The following is a 19,980-nucleotide window of genomic DNA, read 5'->3' as shown; positions in this document are numbered from 1 at the left end:
TTTCAATGAATTATGAAATCAAGAAAAAATTCAAATTGGAATATTTCTCGAGTGAAAGCCTAAGTTACTTTATTCTGGGTATGTCGATTCTGATATTTCTTAATGAAAAGTCGAACCATGACAAATATCAAAATTACTGTTTGTTTTTTGATGCAAACTCAGGTTCGTGGCCATTGATTGGCATTTATAAATACTTATACTCATTTACAATAATGTATGAACTTTAAAGTGGGCGACGAATTCTTTAACGAATTTATCTAAATAGTTAAAATATTATTATTAAAAACAAAGTTTTACTTTTGCTTGTAATGGATAAACCCAAGGAATATTTTATCGACTGTAAAATAAATTCTTTCACATATGTACATATATAAACTACATACTTATTATTAACATGGGCTGTATTTTTTAAAAGATAATAAAAGAATTACTTATTACCTTTGTATCCGTGGGAGGCTGGGATGGATTGTTAATTTAAAATATGATGGAAAAACTAGTTATACTTGCAGTTGTCTTTGTTAGGACGGTAGCAGCGGATTGTAATTAAAAATTAATGTTATCTCTGTGAATGTTGAGTACAACTGTAATTCGATTGCAAGTTTATAATGCTATTGTTGTATTCTATTGGTAAAAGTTTTGTAATCTGTTGCGATGCAATATGAGTAATTAATTTGAAAAATTATGTGTTTATAAAAGGGGAGCGCATATATATGTGATAACGCTGCAGGGAAGGCCAGCGTTGCTGGGAGGTGTTTAACACTCTTTTTTTTTCGTACTGCGCGTAGAATACATGTTGTATTGTAAATACGTAGTATGCACGCTTTTTTTTATATGTATTTACATAATTTTGTATGGTCAGATTTATAACTGTTTACAGATTGATGGTATTTCCGAGGAGAGAAAAAATCAATGTGATAAATTTTAAATTAGCGATCCATTCCACTTTTCCACGGAAACAAGAGCGTACCTAATATTTTTTTAATGACAACGTAGATTTCTGTATGTGTAGGAACGTTTAGAGTAGAGTAAAGCGCGAGCAGCGGTACCTATGACGTGTTCGTGAGCGGTCTCGCGGTCGAGCTGGCCGGCGAGCACGAGGCGGCCGGCCGCGTCGATGGAGAACAGGTCGCGCGGCCACAGCCCCGGCGCGAGGCGGTAGCCCGCGACGTGGTCGCCGTCGGCGGCGGGCGCGTGCAGGTCGGCCAGCAGCGTGCCGGGCGGCGCGTCCTCGGGCAGGAAGACGTCGGGCGGCGGCGCGCGCAGCCGCGGCGCGCGCTCGCCGGCGCCGAGCACGAACACCGACACCGGCGCCTCGGCCGCCAGCCCGCCGCCGTCGCGCGCGCGCACCCACGCCTGCACCGCGCGCGACGCTGCGCACGCCACCGCACGCTCACTCACACGCCCACACGCTCACACGCCTACCCACTCCCGGCTGACCTACTCTTGTTTCAAAAACAGGCCAGTCCACTCTCCGTTTCTAGCCCGTTTGTCCTAGTTCAAATCCTTTCAGTCACGCAGAAACGTTTAAAAATTTATACTGCACCCGTGTCAGGACCTTACTACGATATACCTCCCAAATTTGAAAGTGGAGATGTGTCATTTAAATAAAAAAAAAATCACGTGATATCTGTGCTGTCGATCGGGAATTAGATATAGTTGATCAACGTAATTTACAGTTACGTAAACAACTCGATTTGTTGTCGTCGAGTACTGGGCGAGAAATTTCAAATATTGCTTGTTTGATAAAAATCCCGACGAATACTGTCGACCGTACAGATCTCCCAAGAAAAGTAATATTAAATATTCATAACAAATCGTCTAGACATTACGACACGTTTCACATTCATGTCGTTTCTACAAGTTATTAACAAAACACGTCTCTGTAGCGAGCATGTAATACTTATATAAATTCCTAGTGCTACCACGTGTATTTTAACCATGATATAATTTTCTTTTTTTATTATTTTATATATGTACGGGCATTCGCCTCTGCTGTTGCCCATCTCACGCGTTTGTTATATATATTTTAACTATGCGCGGAGAGACATATTATTGGTTACCCGTTTTCCATTATAATTTATATCTACTGGTACTGTTGGAACAGTAGTAGATTTTCTAAATAAAGAGATATAAATCGAGTTCCGTGTGAGCGGTTCAAGCGTAAAAAAATATCAACAATAAAAACGAATGTTGTTCACGGCTGTGACAGATTCGGAGACTCACCGAAGGCGGAGGCGTCGCGCTTGAACGAGAGCGCGCCGGTGTGCGGGTCGACGGCGAAGAGGCCGGCGGCGTCGGAGTGCAGGTCGCCCTCGTACACCGAGTAGACGAGGCGCGCGTGGTCGCCGGCGTCCGCGTCGTGCGCCGTCAGCGTGAGGAACGGCGCGCCGGGCGGCCGGTCGTGCGGCACGGCGGCGCGGTACTCGCGGTGCGGGAACACGGGCGCGTTGTCGTTCACGTCGACCACGCGCACGCGCACCGTGGTGTGGCGCAGCAGGCCGCCGCCGTCGCTGGCCGTCACCGGCACCTGCCACTCGGCGCGCCGCTCGCGGTCCAGCGCCACGCGCGCCGTCAGCGCGCCGCTCGTCGCGTCCACCGCGAACGTCTCGCGCAGCCGCGCCGACGGGATCGAGTACGTCACCGCGCCGTACTCGCCGCCGTCCTCGTCGTACGCCTTCACCTGCCGGACCGATCGCACGGTTACATCGCCGCGCGCCCCCGAACATCAACGCCCGGCGAGCTCGCGCCGCCACACCGCCGACCTACCGTGGTCAGAAGAAGCGGCGGCGGCTGGTTCTCGAGCGCTCGCGCCTCGTGCACGAGGTGGGGGAACCGGGGCGGCGAGCGGTTGGCCGGGGCGAGGGTGAGCTTGACCCGCGCGAACGCGGCGTGGGCGCCGTCCGACACGGACACGTTGAGCGAGCGCGGCGCGGCGCCGGCGGCGGCCCAGGCGCGCGTGTTGGCGAGCGACAGCACGCCGGTGCGCGGGTGCACGGCGAGCGCGGGCGGCGCGGCGCCGCCGCCGGCCAGCGCGTAGCGCAGCCGCGGCGCGTCGCGCGCGTCCGGGTCCCACGCCGCCACGCGCGCCAGCGCCGTGCCGCGCGCCGCCTCCGCCGACACCAGCACCGACACCACGCCGCGCTCCATACGCGGCGGGCTGTCGTTCACGTCCTCCACTGTCGCGGGAAGTATTTGTTTATTGAACATCGATGCGGCTAGATGGTGTAAACGTACCGAGGTATCTAGGTCGAACGTAGTCGGCATACGAACCCGTGATGAAGAGGTGCGCCGTGGTGAGCAGCGCCGGGCGGCCGCCGTCGGTCGCGGTGACCAGAAGGTGGTACTCGGAGCGCGTCTCGCTGTCGAGCGGCGCGGCGACGCGCACGTCACCCGTCTTCGGGTCTACGACGAACGACGCGTCGACGTCTCCTGCGCCGGTGCCGCTCAGCGAGTAAGTCACTTCGCCGTTCGCTTCTGAATCGAAAATCGAGAGGTGAGTCTCGTTCGGGTCGTTGGAGGCGATCCGCGGGCTCGGGCGGCACGGCTGCGGATACCTGTGTCGTTGTCGGTAGCGGTGACGGCGGCGACGAGGTCGCCGACGGCGGCGGCCTCCGAGACGGCGGCCCGGTACACGTCCTGCTGGAACTCGGGCGCGCAGTCGTTGACGTCGAGCACGCGCAGCGTGACGGCGGCGTCGGCGTACGCGCCGGTGACGCCGTCGGTGGCGCGCACCGTCAGCGCGTGCTCGCGCGCCGTCTCGTAGTCCAGGGGCGAACGAGCTATGAGTACGCCTGCGGCAGACGGGAGTTATCGCGGTTTGTGTTTCAGTCCGACTTGGTAGATAATTACGTGATCGTGTCAAAAGCAGTGAAACGTCAAGCTAATTCAGGACGTTTTTATATTCGACGACGACGACGACGACGACGAAAATTGATTAGCACAGAGCTGATTATTCTTCTTCCGTTATATATGTTTCATAAATAAGTGTAAACCTCATACCATACCATGCAAAAGCGTGAATATACGAGAATAACTTTCAACTTTATCTATTATGTTTTTCGGTTTTGTTTTTAATACTCAAAATAAAAATGTATCTACTCGTATATAATGGTATAATAATTTGTGATGCTCATAAAATTATTGTTTTGTAGAGTATAATAATGTGGAGCCGAAAACAATATTAGTTTCATAACAGCGCCAACAGTGAAATTGAAACTGCTAGTCGTAGTGTTATCATCACCGATAATTTTACTTTGATTTGATAACAATCATATTTTTCCTTACATGAACATGCTAGGAAAATACATCTCACTAAAATTATTACGCTGCTGTTAATATTGAATTAATTTATATTAGTTAATTAGTCAAGCAGGCGAAAATTTGTTCTTATCATTGATTTCTGCACAACAAAGCTTTTATAATATGATTGTATGTATATACGATGATATATTTATATGCATGAACTTTGACAAGACATTTAGTAATAAAGCATAGTACTATGCTTTATTACTAAATGTCTTGTTCCGCCGATATTAATGTGAAAGCAGATAGATGATTACAAATGCAGAACTTTACGTCTCAAAAATTCATGGTGATATTAATAGTACTTCATTAGCATTACTAATCAAGCGCATTTAGTGAATGATTTATCAATGATCGTGGCCACAACACTAGAGGACGCGAGAGCGAGGCGGCGAGTGAGAGGGCGGCGCACCCATGCGGTCGCGCGTGGACGACGAACTAGAATACCTCATTGTCATATACTCACATGGACTATTGCCTCTTTCGGGTGCTGCGGGACAAAACCAACGTGTTTAGTGGCGCTCTACGTTAAACGTATGTATACAATATTAATATCACTAGCGCGACGTATTTTAGTAACTCTACTACTGCACATTCACAACGCGGCGGCGGTGGCGCCTCGTCCCGACCCGACCGGCGAGTTAGGATGCAACAGAGAAAGAAATCTCGATACGCCGAGAAAGGTGTCGGGGTCGAAAACGACGCGCCCGCGCCTCCCGCTCTCGACCCGCGTTATCACCCCATCGCTGCATGCAAAACGCCCGCATCGTTCCCCCGGATGAGACTCACCGGCTTCGAAGTGAATTTCGAAGAGCGAGGCGGCCGCGTCGTCGTCCACGAGCGTGTAGATGAGCTGGCGGCCGAGCGGCGACAGCGCGCGCAGCGGCGGCGCCAGCGGCGCGCCCGGCGCGGCGTCCTCGCGCGCGCTCAGCTCGAAGTGCGCGCGCTGCCAGGCCGGCGCCGCGCCGCCGCCCCACACGCGCACCGCCACGCGCGCCTCCGCGCCGCACGCCGGCACGCCTGCGCACACGCACCGGTCAGCTCTCCGTCCCAGCGAGCCTCACCTGCCCGCCGCGCTCGCCCGCCGCGCAGGCGCCCTTACCTCCGTCGAACGCGGCGATCACGAGCGTGTACAGCTGGTTGTGCGCGTCCACCGTCTGCTTCAGCGAGATCTGCCCGCTGCGGCGGTCCACTCGGAACAGCTCTCCGTGCCCGCGCTTCATCTCGTATCGGACCTGTCCACCGGATCGGAGTCGAGTCAAATTTTTTTGGTCACGTAAACTATAGGACTCCTTAACGAAATACTAAATATAGAAGAGTTAGAGACGAGACTCACTTCTCCGTTGTCGTTCGCATCGGCGTCGATGGCGTGGACTCGCAGCACGTGCGTGCCGGGCTCGGCGCCGGCCAGCACGGCCGCCACGTAGGGCCGCTCGACGAACACGGGGCAGTTGTCGTTGACGTCCGTGACGGCCACGTGCAGCCGCGCGCGCGCCACCCGCGCCGCGCCGTCGCCGCCGCGCGCCTCCACCACCAGGTCGTACGAGTCGCGCTGCTCGCGGTCCAGCGCCAGCCCCGTGCTGCGGACCGCGCCGGAGGTCGCGCCCACCTGCGATGCGACCGCATACTCCACTTCACGAAACGTTACGTCGACAGTTCCAAACTCGAGCTTTCACTCACGACAATCTTTAATCTTTCCACCGATCTATGAAATAAGAAATCGGGCCGTTCGGAATTCGTATCGATCTCGTCGTCGGTGTAAACTCACCTCGAAACCGTCGACCGGATTGAGTATGCTGAACTCGACGTGCTCGTTGAGGGCCGTGCCGAGCACGTTGAGCACCGCGATGGTGGTCGGCTTGGTCGAGTTCTCGACCACGGAGCCATAGTAGTCGGACTTCTGGAAGGCGAGGCCGGCGCCGTCGAGGTCGCGCACGCGCACGTCGACGCGCGCCGTGGCCGAGTACTGGCCGTCGGACGCGCGCACGCGCAGGCGCAGGCGGCCCGCCAGCGCCGCCAGCGCCGCCAGCGCGGCCGGCCGCGCCACGCGCAGCGCGCCGTCCGCCGCCAGCGCCAGCGCGCCCGCCTCGTCGCCCTCCATGATGTCGAACTTGACGGCGCCGCCCGGCGGCAGGTCGGGGTCGCTCGCGGCCAGCCGGGCCACCACCACCCCGCTCGACGTCGGCAGGAGCACGGTCGCCTCGTACGTCGCCCGGTCGAAGGCGGGCGGGCAGTCGTTGACGTCTATCACCTCGACGATGACTCTCGCGACGCTGTCGGAGGGCAGCCTCGGCGTCCCCATGTCGATGACCTGCGAAATCGTCCCGCGTAAGTGTGGGGATCGGAAACCGGATCGGGGCTCGCGCGGGAGAAGTGTACCGACCCTGACGGTGAATTCGTGCCTGGGAGCTCGTTCGAAATCGAGAGGCGTAGCGATGTGTAACGCGCCCGTCGTCGGATCGACGCGGAAGTGGGCGGCGGCGGCCGGGTCCAAGATCTCGTAGGCGCGCTGCTGGTTGGCGGGCGAGTCGGCGTCGTCGGCCGCGAGCACGAGCGGCGCGCCGGGCTCGGCGTCGGCGGCGGCGTCCGTCACCAGCGCGCCCGCCGCCGCCGCCTCCGAGATGCGGCCTCGATACTCTTGGCGCTTCAGCGTAGGCGCATACTCGTTTCGGTCCAGCACGTGTACTGATACTTGGGCTCGAGCCGTTCCACCTCCCTGTGTATAAATCAATAGAGGAGACACTTGAAAATATATTAATTTGGTTTATTTAATTATATTCATCATAATATTATAATAACAAATTGTTCAAATTAAATAAATAAATAACATTGATTGTAAATCGGGTACTGACATATTCAATCAGAAATTTTCATCGCACTGAAGCATTTTACCTACATACACTGATAACCCAATAATCTATAAGCATAATTTGGTAGTATTAAAAATTAACGTTTGTTGTTTTATTTCTGAATGTTGAGTAGAAGTACGATTGGATTGCAAACTTATAATGTTATTGTTGTATTCTATTGGTAAAAGTTTTGTTTATAATTTGTTGAGATACCACGGAAATAAATAAATAAATATACAACCATAAATTTAGTTTCATTTTAGCTGTACTATGTGAAGATTTTATCAATTAATACGATTTAATAGTGTCTTTAACGTGGCCGAATAAATAATATCCAAATGGCACTGATTTTTACGTCTATAATTGTCACGGTTTAAACTAACGACAACTCCCGATCACTCACCATATTATAAGCGACAATGGTCAAATTGTAAAAATCCCTCGTCTCGTAGTCCAGGGGCGCGGCAGTAGTTAGTAGACCCGCGGCGGGATTGAGGCGAAACAGTCCTTCGCCACCCTCGAGCGAGTACCACAGAGTCGTGGCGCTGCGCGCCTCGATCGTAGTCAGCACGCTGCCCTCGGACTCGTTTTCGTACACCTCACAGACTACTTCGCTCGAAGTGAACCTGTGTGCAAAAACGGGCGGTAATTTCGGAGACCACTCCTCGAAGGAAATCGGTGAGCACGACGCGGCACGGAGCCCGACCTGGGAGGCGCGTCGTCCGGGTCGACGACGAGCACGTGCAGCGGCAGCGTGGAGGAGCGCGCGGCCGGCGGCGGGTTGGCGGCGCGCACGTGCAGCGTGTACTCGCGCGGGCCGGCCGGCGGCAGCGCGCGCCAGGCGCACGTCGCCCAGCGCCGCGTCCACGACGAAGGCGCCGTCCGCGTCGCCGCCCGCCAGCGAGTACACGAGGCGCGCCGCGTCGCCCGCGTCGCGGTCGGCGGCGCGCAGCGCGGCCACGAGCGCGCCGGCCGGCGCCGCGCGCGGCAGCCGCGCCTCGGCCAGGCGGCGGCCCCACGCCGGCGCGTGCTCGTCGTCGTCGTGCACGCGCACGGTGACGCGCGCGAAGGCCCGCGCCGCGCGCGGCGCCTGGTCGCGCACCCACACGGTCAGCTCGTGCACGGCCGCGCTCTCCCGGTCGAGCGCGTGCGCGAGCTCGAGCACGCCGCTGAGCTCGTGCAGGCGGAACAGCCGCGCGGACGCGGGCGCGCGCGCCGCGTGCAGCCCGTACAGCAGGCGGCCGGCGCCCGCCGCCTGCAGCGTCGCCAGCGCCTCGCCCGCCGCCCGCGCCTCCGACGTCTCCACGACGTACTCGTCGCGCGAGAACGACACGCCGCCCTCGTTTGCGTCGTTGATCACGGTTATGTTCACCTGCAGAACGACCGTTCGCTGCAGTATTCGAATCCCGACACGAGTCGTGCCGTCGACATGATTTACGTATATGTGTAGGCGCATGTTCTCTTGAAAAGTACGTTGCAAAAATTATTGTGCATTTCATAGATCGACCATGTCTGACACACTGGATTGTGTTCGATTTGAAGATGTTCCTTATGTGATATCATAGTGAACTAACCGGCACGTAGACAGTATGCAATCCGTCAGTGATGGAAATATTGAGTACATAGTGCGGCCGTCGCTCCCAAAGCAGACGACGCGCTAGAATCAGACTGCCGTCCTCGCGTCCTACGTAGAATTCGTGCTCGTCATCGCCATCTAAAAAGTTCACGTTTAACTGTGTATAATTTATTATGACAATTTCCTTATTTATTTGTTTGTAGTAGGAAAATCAGTCATAAAAGTAAGGATAAGAGAACAACAATGATTAAAATAATTAACAAGTGGCTCCTAGATGTTCAGTCTAAAACGTCTTCTAATTTTCCTGATACACTAGGATATTCATTTTTGCTCACTCGAGTGAGGCCAAAACACATACATGACCGCTCCCTCAGTAAGTTATATTACTTTAGCTCTCACCGATGATGTCGTAGTAGAGGCGGTCGCCGTCCGGATCGGTAGCTTGCAGGACGGTGAGCAGGAAGCCCGGCGCGTCCAGCTCGGCCACCTGCAGCGGCGGCACGGCGGCGGCGGCGGGAGGCGCGCCGCCGGTCGGCGCCTCCACGGCGCGGACGGTGGCGCGCGCCTTCTGGCAGCGCGGCCGCGGGCCGCCGTCGCACGCGCGCACCTGCACAGGCGGCGGGTGAGCAGCGGGCGCGGGTGTCGGGCGCGGGGGCCGGGCGGGGCGGGGCGGGGCGTCACTCACCGCCAGCTCGTAGAGGTCGCCGGGCGCGAGGCGCAGGCGCGGCGCGGCCAGCAGGCGGCCCGAGGCGGCGTGCAGGCGCAGCAGGCCGCGCGCCGGGCCGCGCGCGCGCGCACTGTAGCGCACCGTGCCGTTGGCGCCCGCGTCCGCGTCCAGCGCCACCACCTGCGTGCGACCGATACTATTCAGTGCGCCCGCGATCACCCGCTTCGACGTAGTCGTAGCGCGAGAGAAGCGGTCAGAGAGCAAGTTGCCTTCTGGCGTGTTTTATTTATATTTATCGCGACGTCCCATTTTTTCTTTTTCCTCGTTGCCGTTGGAGCGAGAGGAACGGAGAGGGTTCCGGGTGGTGCTTTTGTTTAATCGTATAGAATGCTACTAACCGTCGCTATGTAGGTACCGCCTGGATCGGAATCGTCGAGGACGTCCCACGCGATCCGCGCGCCGTCGTCCTCGCCGTCGCCGTCGGCGTCGCCCTCGGCCTCCCACTCGGTGCTGGAGTCGTCGCGGGCCGCGGCGTCGCCCTGCACGCACACGCGGCTACACTACCACTCCACACGCACACGATAAAATTCAACGGAAGCGCAGCGTCGCAGTCGTTCGACGCTTTGTGGGCCACTCGGTCGAGTTCACCGAGCCCTGGCTCGTTTGTTAAAAGCGAAATCACTCCCGGTCCTGTCGCGACCGAGCAAGTAATTAACTGTAATATCAGTCGCGTTAGGTGCATGCTCGATACTCGCGACGTCATCGCGGATTACAAACCTGCGGTAGGGAGTCGACTCGGGGCGGCACTGCGGGCGCGGTTGCGGGCGGTACCGGCACGCGGATATCGTAGGAGCGCTGCGTGAACACCGGCTCGTGGTCGTTGATGTCCAGCAGCTGTACGACGACGCGCGCCGTCGTCGCCAGCTCACCGTCCGAGCACTGCACCTCGAGGGCGTGCGACGCGGCCGCCTCCCGGTCCAAGCTGCGCCCGGTCGTTACTATTTCACCTAAAGATATCGGGAAAGATGCTCAATATTTCGATCTTTACTCAGTTACGAATTAACAGACGCGAGTGAACACATAGTTTTCAACTGACGATTTCATGTCCCAATGGGCAATTGAATGGGTAAGAAGTTAACAAGTGCAAATTACACGACATCGTTTCTCGTAGCGATTGACCGGGGAGGAATACGTCCAACAGAGGACAATTGAAGGCCGAATTAATGATAGTTTTACGACTACATGGACGTAAGTAACGGGATCAAAAATTTGACTTTCCCACGGGAATACTACGAATCAGCGAACTCCACCGCTGTCGCAATTACATGGACGCGAGTATAGTCGGCGGAGTGACGGGCGTGGTTACCGGTGCGCTCGTCGATGGAGAAGAGGCCGTCCGGGTTGCCGGCGACGATGGTGTAGGCGAGCGCGGCGGGGCGCGGCGCGGCGTCGCCGTCGACGGCGGCCACGCGCGCCACGCGCGTGCCGGCCGCGCAGTGCTCGGCCACGGCCGCCGCGTACGACGCGCGCTCCGGCCACGGCGCCATGTCGTTCACATCCTCCACCTCGATGTACACCTGCCACCCGACCACATCACCACACTTAGCTGCTATATTAAAGTCGAGTTTATTTCGTATTCGGATCGTATCTCAGAGATTAATAAGTGAAGTGCCGTAGGCGTGATCACCTGTACGCAGGAGTGACGTGGAACTAGCCCGTGATCCTGCGCGCACACCGTCAACCAGTAGTGGGGAACTGTCTCTCGGTCTAGGGGTGTCAGCGTTCGAATTATGCCTACAAAATAAATTAATATTAGAGTTACATCAGTGTGGGCTAATGACCCCCAAACAAGTTTCTGGACCATTTAAAATAATTTTATATCTTTGGCATTATTAAAAGCATTGTAACGATGTGGCCGGTGACATGATCAGCCCTGACTCCCGAGGGTACGCACTTGTTTAATGTTTTACGTATTTTTTGACTATTAAAGACAGAGAGCATTGAAATTTTAATGCGACATAGCTTTCAGTGCTGAGCGGACAGTGGCCTTTCAGGATGCTGGACATGCATGAGCTTCCCGTTTTTTTAAGGTTCTTATCTTGTATTAAAAGGCTTCTAGGATCGTCGATCCGCGTCATAATCAGTTGCGGAAATACAACGACTCGGTGAGTCGTTATGCCGTGCAAAAGTCCGTCGTATTGTCAGCGCCATTCGGAAAACTGTCTAGTTGCTGAGGGTCGTGCCTGCGTCGTCGATGGAGAAGTGCGCCAGGCCGGAGCCGCCGACGAGGTAGTAGGCGAGGCGGCTGTCGCGGCCGGGCGGGTCGGCGTCGGTGGCGGCGGCGGCGAGCGCCACGGCGCCGGGCAGCGCGTCCTCGCGCACGGCGCCGGCGAGCGCGGCGTGGTCTGCGAAGGCGGGCGCGTGCGCGTTCTCGTCCACGTCCACCAGCTCCACGATGAGCGCCGCCTCCGCCCACAGCGCCGGCCGCCCGCCGTCCGTCGCGCGTACCGTCACTCCGTACACCTGCGCACACACACTACTATACAACTGCATTGTTAAAATATCAAAACAAAAACATACTAATGTTTATCTTTACTTGAAACGTTTTCACGGAGATTAGTCAATTTCTGTTGTAAAATATTGTAACCATTCTTACGTCCACACATACATGTATTGAGAGGCAATTGTAAGAAGATTTGAATCTTTAAAAAGGTCACGAATAGACTCTTTTTGTAGTATAAGTATGGTTTAAATATATTGCTTGATTTTTTAACTGCACAAGTAGTAAGCAAAGCTTATTAGTTAATTTTGATTTATAGGGTACTCACTGTAATTTAGTATCCATGGTGATACCAAAAAATACGGTATCGTTAACAAAATATTACAGCTGATCGTTCAGTCTAGTAAAAATTAAAAATAAGTTAAAAAAAAATAAGTTACCTGGCGTTCTTCGAAGTCCAGTTGTTTGGCAGTACGCAAAGTGCCGGATGTGGCATCAACAGTGAACACTACTTCATCAGTATCCGGTAGTGAGTAGGTCACGACGCCGCCTGCGCCGAGATCCGGATCGAAAGCCTCGAGTACTGCTACCAAAGTGCCCACCGGCACATCCTCACGCACTCGGGCTCCGTACGCGCTCAGGCCGAAGCGTGGTGCATTGTCATTGACATCGTCTACGGTCACCCGTACCAGTGCTTCAGCGAAGAGTCCGCCCCCGTCTGTAGCGCGAATAGTAAGCTCATAGAGTGCGCGACGCTCTCGGTCTAATGGTGCGCACACAGCCAACACTCCTGTGTCTTGTTCCACACAAAATTCATTCTCTCCTTCACCGGTACCACTTAAACTATATCTAATGTGAGCAAACTCTCCTGTATCTCGATCTGTTGCGTTTGCGCGGAATATTGAAGTACCATTAAGAGCATTTTCAGTTACTCGAAAACTGGCAAGAGTTTTTTCGAAGCGCGGTCGGTTGTCATTAACATCTAAAACGGTGATGGGTAAAAGTCGTGATGCCGACCGTTGTGGAGTACCTAAATCGTATACGGTTACATTCAAATAGTATTCACTTTCACGTTCACGATCTAGGTAACCGATCACTTGAAGATCGCCAGTATCTGGATCGATACGAAATGCAGAGTCAGAATCGCCGCCGGATATGCCGTATGTCAATAATCCATTGTAACCTAAATCCCGATCACGGGCTCGTAATTTCACAAGAGAAGTACCAAGACTTACTGATTCATTTACTTTTACTTCGACTGGGAAATCGACAAATTCTGGTGCGTGTAAGTTTTCTCCATACCTCGATGGTGCCAGTGGAAATTCATCAGCAAAATCAATGGGTGCATTGCTGCGTTCTGCAGCTGCAAGCAGTTCAGTCAAGCTTCTAGCTACACCAGTATCTCGACATTCCAAAGGTGTGGCTTCTCCACCACTTCCTCCAACTAAATGTAATGTTAAAGACATTGAATCAGAAAAGTGTGTACCATCGGTCGCTGATACATTTAGGACTCTTGTTTCAGCACGCACATCACCTAAGTCACACGATAAGCTCACTACTCCTGTGGTAGAATCCAAGGCGAAACAATTATCTTCATTACCACTATCAACACGATATGATACAACATCGCCAGCGTCAAAGTCGATAGCAGACAGTGTGACAATTTCAAATCCAATCGATGTACGCCGTGATAGGTAACCAACACAATCAACGCGTTCAAATTGAGGTCGATTATCATTAACATCCTTGAGCTGTACAATTAGGCGCATTTCAGCTTGACGACGGTAGGGAAGTCCCCAGTCACTGGCACGAATACGAAGAGTATATTCTCGACGCATGTTTTCATAATCTAGTAATCGTGTCGTACGTACTGCACCTGAAAAATGATCCACTTCAAAGGGTACTAATTGCAAATTTGCAATACTATAAGATATGTAGGCATTTTCACCGGAATCTGCATCTTTTGCTACAACACGTGCCACTACCGTACCACTAGCGCCGTTTTCTGAAATAGTTACTTTAATTTCTTCTTGTTCGAAAATAGGATCATTATCGTTTGAATCCAAAACAGTAATTTTCACTTTAGCCGATGATTGTTTACGTGTACCGGCATTACCCTGATCGATAGCAGATACGGTGAGGGTGTAAAGAGCCTTCTCCTCAGCATCAAGCGGGACAGCCGTATAAAGTACACCAGTGTCAGGATTAACAACGAACTCGCCGCCTTCGTTTCCACCCACTATTTCTATATAGACTCGAGCATTATTACCTTCATCACGGTCACTAACCTTAAGTCTTATTACTGGAGTATTTGGTGGTACAGTTTCAGGAATACTGGCTTCATATACTTCTCGACTAAAAACAGGCGCATTATCATTGGCATCAGTTAGCAATACAGGCAATGTAAGATATGATGAACGCGAAGGGTGTCCGGCATCTGTGGCACGAAGAGTTAAATTGTAACCACGCGGTGCACTTTCACGATCGAGCAGTGCATGAACGACAACATCAAATTCACCAGGTTGTAGAGAAGGCCGCACTCTAAAATGTCCATCAGGATCACCGTCAACTATTTCGAGACTAGCTATACGACCATGCTCTCCCGAATCACGATCACTAACTTCTACGATGGCATAGATCTCGGCAGTAGAATTTTCAACAAGTTCAGGTAAGCGACGAACATGTAGTTCTGGAGCATGTAAATTGACTTCAGCGACTCGTACTACAAGCGAGGCGCGAGCGGCGGGAGCGTCTTCGCCCCGTGTGAGCAATGACGCACGGTCACGAGCTAATACGGTTAATTCGTGACGTTTACTTTCGGCAGCTGATAGAGAGCGCGTAATAGTCACTATACCACTAGTCGGGTGAACTGAAAATCTGTCAGTAGGATCGGCTAAACTGTAGTAAATTTCTCCATTAAGACCGAGATCCGCATCTTCTGCAGTGACACGGGCTATACTGGAATGTACGGGTGTGTCTTCTGGTACTAAAGTGTCGTACTCCGTCGGATAAAAAAGTGGACTTAGATCATTCTCATCAGCTATAGATACATCTACGATAGTATCGGCTTCGAGTTGGCGATTCGAGGGCAAAGTGACTGTCGCGTGTACTTCGAGGCGATACAAATCACGGCGCTCGCGGTTGAGGACGTCAGCGTGACCGGCACGCGTACGTATAGAAAGAAAGCAAAAGTCGCCAACGATGCGTTCTTCTGCTTTAAAAAATTTATCTTTGTCGCCGTGCCGTATCCTGAAGCGACAGCGCGCACCGGCGGCGGGCAGGTGCACGCCGAGCGGCTCGTCGGCGGGCGGTTGCTGCGCGTACGTGCGCGGCGGACTGTTCTCTGGAATGCTCAGGTTGTACAGCGGCGCCTGGAAGTGCAGGCGGGCGGCGGCGGCGGCGGCGGCGGGCGGGCCGGGCCCCGCGCGGGCGCACCACGCCACCGCCGCCAGCACGAGCCACGCCTTTGCGCCCAGCATCTTCCACTAAGTATTATTATTCTGCAATAAAATAAAAATAATAAATTTATATTGTAATTACTTATACTGGCCTTACGTACGTATTAGCATGATTTATTATTTTGGGGTCATTTGACCAGCTTCGGACTCTACGAAAGCTTTATAAAATGTATTATTATTGAATAATTATCGTAAATTTTGCTTAACTAGTTTTATCAAAACACCAAACGTCAGGAAAGTAACGTAAGTATTATATTGTTCTAACAGTACGAGTATGAGTACAGTACATACAGGACGCACTCGGACACTACCTTGCGTATGACTCAATAAAGATAAATCGATTACATAAATATAATAAAGCCTGTACATAGAAAACTAACCAAGCCAAATTTTGAGCTTGAATTACATCCCAAGTGAAATAAACGCATTGTGTAAACTATTGTCTATTAAAATTTAAGAATTTATAATACCAATTAAGTAGTAAACATTGTAATAGTACCATGAAATAAAAAATATGATATAAATTTATTTTATAATGGTGCATGTTCTTGTGGAAACGACGCATACTCGTAATATTGGACTTGGCTCTCATTTCATATTTATGTTTTTGATAAGATATCATTACGTTTTGTATAGAAATTATTAGCATTTATCACTAATACATTGTGGTTTGTAAAATTACCTCTATCATAAACGTTTACACTGTTTACTTTTCGTGTTATTTTCCTTTTTTTTTTAACATTTTAGCCACATCTTCGTTACTCCTCCCACGTTCTGTGATAACATCGCCTAATCTCAACAGTCTTAACTATATGATAGGATATAAGAAACAATGTTTTATGTTTATATACTACTTGCCTCATATAATTACCCTCATAGTAAATTTCGTTTTTTTTGTTGATACTTGTTACGAGTATTAATAATTTTCAATTCCAGATATTTTCCATTATATATCATAAAATAAAGCCAGTATTTACTGGGTACCTCTTCATTTGAAGAAGGCGACATAAAATTGTTAGTTGCATGTAAAATTAAAAATAACAATATATTATGTAAAATATACTTACAGACAGTACAGAGTACAGACATTTTGAAAGTAAAAAATTCAAGGACGGCAAGAAGTTTTGCGGTTCCTATATTCATTTAACAGACGGACACGGAAGGCATAAATTAAGAAATAAATAAGGCTCAAATAGTTGTCAGAACAAAAGCAGGCTCACGATTTCAATTTCTTCCCGTATATTAGAATTTGTTTATTACTAACAGCTTTCAAATTATAATATCGTTACAGTTGATATTTGTTGCTAATTAAGGCTTACACAATATGTTTGGTATAAAAACTTATTGGGCAAATTTCATCTAGCAGACAACTGCTTAGTGAAAGAAAAAAGAGGCTAAAATAATGAAGTTTAATAAATATTGCGCAAAATTTGCAATAATTATGCTGATTATTACCATATACAGATAGATGACCAGACGGGAACTAGACTCGATGTCATTGTCATGGACAGTCATTGTTTAGTTTTGATTTCGGAATTATAAAAACTACTGATATTAACACCAAAATGCGGTCCCATTGCTAGCAGTATACCCTATCAGGTTGACATCAACCATGTCCCTCTTGGGAACCATCGTGCTGAATTCCAGGTGTATTCATTGCGATGGGCTCACTGACCTGTTTTCATCTTCACCTATCATCCCTCACTGGTGCCCCGCCAACGTATACCGTTAGCGCAGGCGGGGTTACCATTACATTATCATCCATGAAAAAAAAAACACCAAGATGCGAACCTCATAGAGCAGCGTCGGCCGTCGGCCACGGCGTGGTGGCGCGCTGCCGGCCGCGGTGGAGGCGCCGAGGCGGCGGCCACACCACCTGTCAGCTGCCTCTCATACCTGCCACACAAACACATTAACTGTAGTACATCATTATTTATTAATATAAATACATTTGGTAGTAGTCTGGCAAGTACGAGGCAAACATAGAGGGATATTTTGTCTAGTTTGTACAGATTCCAGTGCATCATACGGCATTATGATCTATTTGTATATCAAATTTAATTCAAATAGGCTCAGCGAAAGAAAATAAAATAAAAATATATCTAAGCTAATGGCGGGCTTGGCGCGCCAGTGGAGGATGAAGTTAGGTCGGTTCGAATAGTTTGTTTTTTCATGGATGATAATGGAATGGTAACCCCGCCTGCGCTATCGATATACACTGGCGGGGTACCAGTGAGGGATGATAAGTGAGAATGAAAAGGCAGGTCGGTTAGCCCATCGTGACGAATTCAACGATAAATTAATCACGATGGTTTCCCGGAGGAACCGCGTGGAGATCGACCTTATGGGGTATACTCCCTTTTACTAACAATCCCTCCCCCCGGTTCGAATAGTTTGACATAATCCTCTTTATAGCTCGTTTGAGTAATTTAAGCCTTTGTTGTAATTTTGAGATGCCAACAAAAGGTATGACAGCGCGCTTGAATTACGTAAGAGCAAACTTGTATAATCAGGGATCGTGGTCAGCGTCACTTTAAACTAATCAAATATGAGGGAGGACATGAGGCGCGCCGGAGCCCTTTCTATTTCCATGCTCTATTACATTAAGAGCCCGCTAACTTTATGTATGTACGTGTACAAAGAATCTAATCTAACTTCAGTCGTCGTAGCTATGATTAATATAGTAAATGCGCACGGAGAGCAACCTACTAAAGTGCATTAGTAAGAAGCAGGTTTACAGGCAATCTGCAACTTATTACCTTAGTATTAAGTACGTTTCAGGTAAGTATCGTAACGCTGTCCACTGCTGAACATAAACCTCCTCCTTGGTGGTGTAGCTAGTAGTTGTCACGCTTGACAGGCAGGCTGGCTAACGCAGTTAGGCTTTAGAGATGTTTTAAGAGAGATGCCGCTGCCCGCCTCTAACCTTCCCTTAGTCGCCTTTTACGACACCCAAGGGGAAATTCCTATTCTATGCCGGGATCATAAGGACACGGACACCACCGGAGTACCGTAACGTACAATTACAAAATAAATTAACTGTGACACTACTTATGTTGTTGTTGTTTTAAAATTCGTCCAATATTGGACAGGCAAAGAGCATGGCCCATACAGCCTAGTCATAAGTTACAATTAGTTCTATATAAATGAGGAGAAAATATTTTTTCAGATCCATACAAGTGATACCAGCTGCTGAGTGATCGGCGTTGAAGGCTCTATTGGACAGAAAAGTCATATATTCCATTTGACACCTGAAGTGACAATATGGAAGACATTTCAGTTCATTTAAGAGTTCTAAGTCGGTATTTATAATAAATCTAGTTTTAGAACCTTACATCTTTTTGAATATTAAATAAAAACGCTATGCAGTCAACATGATGCGTAATATATCTACCTATTAAGAAATAAGATATTTTTTGTAAAAATGTTTACTGTAGCGATTGATTGTTTTTACGATATGTAGTAAAATGGAAGATACGTACCAATACGAAACCCAATGAAAGCATCTACTTTCGGAATTAAATAACTTTCCCCAAGTAAGGGATCTACTCGTACAATATACCTGAGACGTCATTCCCTATTATTAGATGTTGTATGCAATATTTTCCATGAATATTGACGTAGAAGACTATGTTTGTATAAAACAGAGTTTGCTACGTCAATAATAAATAAAGTCATAATTAAAGTGTTTGCTACTATTACTCGTTTATATATTAGTATTTTTATTTCCTAAAATTGTCTAATTTAGTAAGAATTGTTCATTTTTCTATTTAATTTCATGTATGTGTAGAACAAATGTTAAATATTGATTTTAAGTATACTGCAGGATGTAATTTACATGGATTATTTTATGCGCGCTCGTCATAAACGTTTCTATTGCGTCCTTTTTAAATTTTAAAATATATAACATAATAAATATTGTTTAATGTGTAATACACGTACATTAAGTACTAATAAATATATAAAACTATGTTATCAAATTCTTAGATTAGATAAGTTCACCAAAATAAAAATATGGACAATGTAGGATTTAAGTTAAATATAACAATTGTTAACAGATTTAGTCAAGGCGAAGAGTAAACGTCACAGGATACTCTAGTTATGTGAATGCAACCCACACACGAATCATATATCCTCTGAAATTATAAACTCTGTCCCTCCACCGCGGGAAGATGAAGACATTGCCACTAAGAACATATAAAAACTCATGTGCTAGACAAGAGCTCAAACGATGGCCATTTTGCAAATCCAAAATACCCTGAAATATCTATTAACTTTGTGTATATACGTAATGATATTTTTTTTTTAAATTTAATCCTATATAAACGACATGTGAAATATGTTTGATGTACATTCCTAGGTATGACGAAAATGTACGCGCGCGTAATGCCCCTGGTATTGCAGGCGTTCATAGGCTTATCATTAGGTGGGCTGTGTACTTGTTCGGCAGTGGTACAAAAAAGAAAAAAATAAATTTGCATACTACTCTTTTCAGTGGTGAACAACTGACAGCGTTTGGTAACACTCATGGAGTGGAAAACATTGACTGTGTTTGAGAGCATTGTTATAAGTGACGCGGGGAGGGTACAGTGAGGGTAGCACGTTGCCGTGCAATCTTCAGCCGCTCC

At 49.6% G+C, this 19,980-nt stretch overlaps 1 protein-coding gene across 1 annotated transcript in view; it reads right to left on the bottom strand.

The window, feature by feature from the left end:
* LOC113510197 (fat-like cadherin-related tumor suppressor homolog) overlaps positions 1-19,980 on the bottom strand; it is a 47,775-nt gene that overhangs the window by 10,720 nt on the left and 17,075 nt on the right. Inside the window, 24 exon segments of the mRNA XM_052894930.1 lie at positions 1,047-1,370; positions 2,224-2,680; positions 2,767-3,176; positions 3,271-3,474; positions 3,555-3,791; positions 4,769-4,792; positions 5,092-5,322; positions 5,405-5,537; positions 5,639-5,911; positions 6,071-6,613; positions 6,686-7,018; positions 7,555-7,777; positions 7,858-7,989; positions 7,991-8,523; positions 8,726-8,865; positions 9,127-9,334; positions 9,413-9,574; positions 9,793-9,933; positions 10,172-10,401; positions 10,761-10,971; positions 11,082-11,188; positions 11,638-11,917; positions 12,335-15,394; positions 17,144-17,248. Coding sequence (XP_052750890.1) covers positions 1,047-1,370; positions 2,224-2,680; positions 2,767-3,176; positions 3,271-3,474; positions 3,555-3,791; positions 4,769-4,792; positions 5,092-5,322; positions 5,405-5,537; positions 5,639-5,911; positions 6,071-6,613; positions 6,686-7,018; positions 7,555-7,777; positions 7,858-7,989; positions 7,991-8,523; positions 8,726-8,865; positions 9,127-9,334; positions 9,413-9,574; positions 9,793-9,933; positions 10,172-10,401; positions 10,761-10,971; positions 11,082-11,188; positions 11,638-11,917; positions 12,335-15,373 — 8,575 coding nt within the window. The 5' untranslated portion in view covers positions 15,374-15,394; positions 17,144-17,248.

Source organism: Galleria mellonella, unplaced genomic scaffold (genome assembly GCF_026898425.1).
Source record: "Galleria mellonella isolate WM207_F2 unplaced genomic scaffold, CSIRO_AGI_GalMel_v1 utg2550, whole genome shotgun sequence".
NCBI lineage: Eukaryota > Metazoa > Arthropoda > Insecta > Lepidoptera > Pyralidae > Galleria > Galleria mellonella.
The sequence above is the reverse complement of the archived record's forward strand: the minus strand, read 5'-3'. Positions and strand labels throughout refer to the sequence as shown.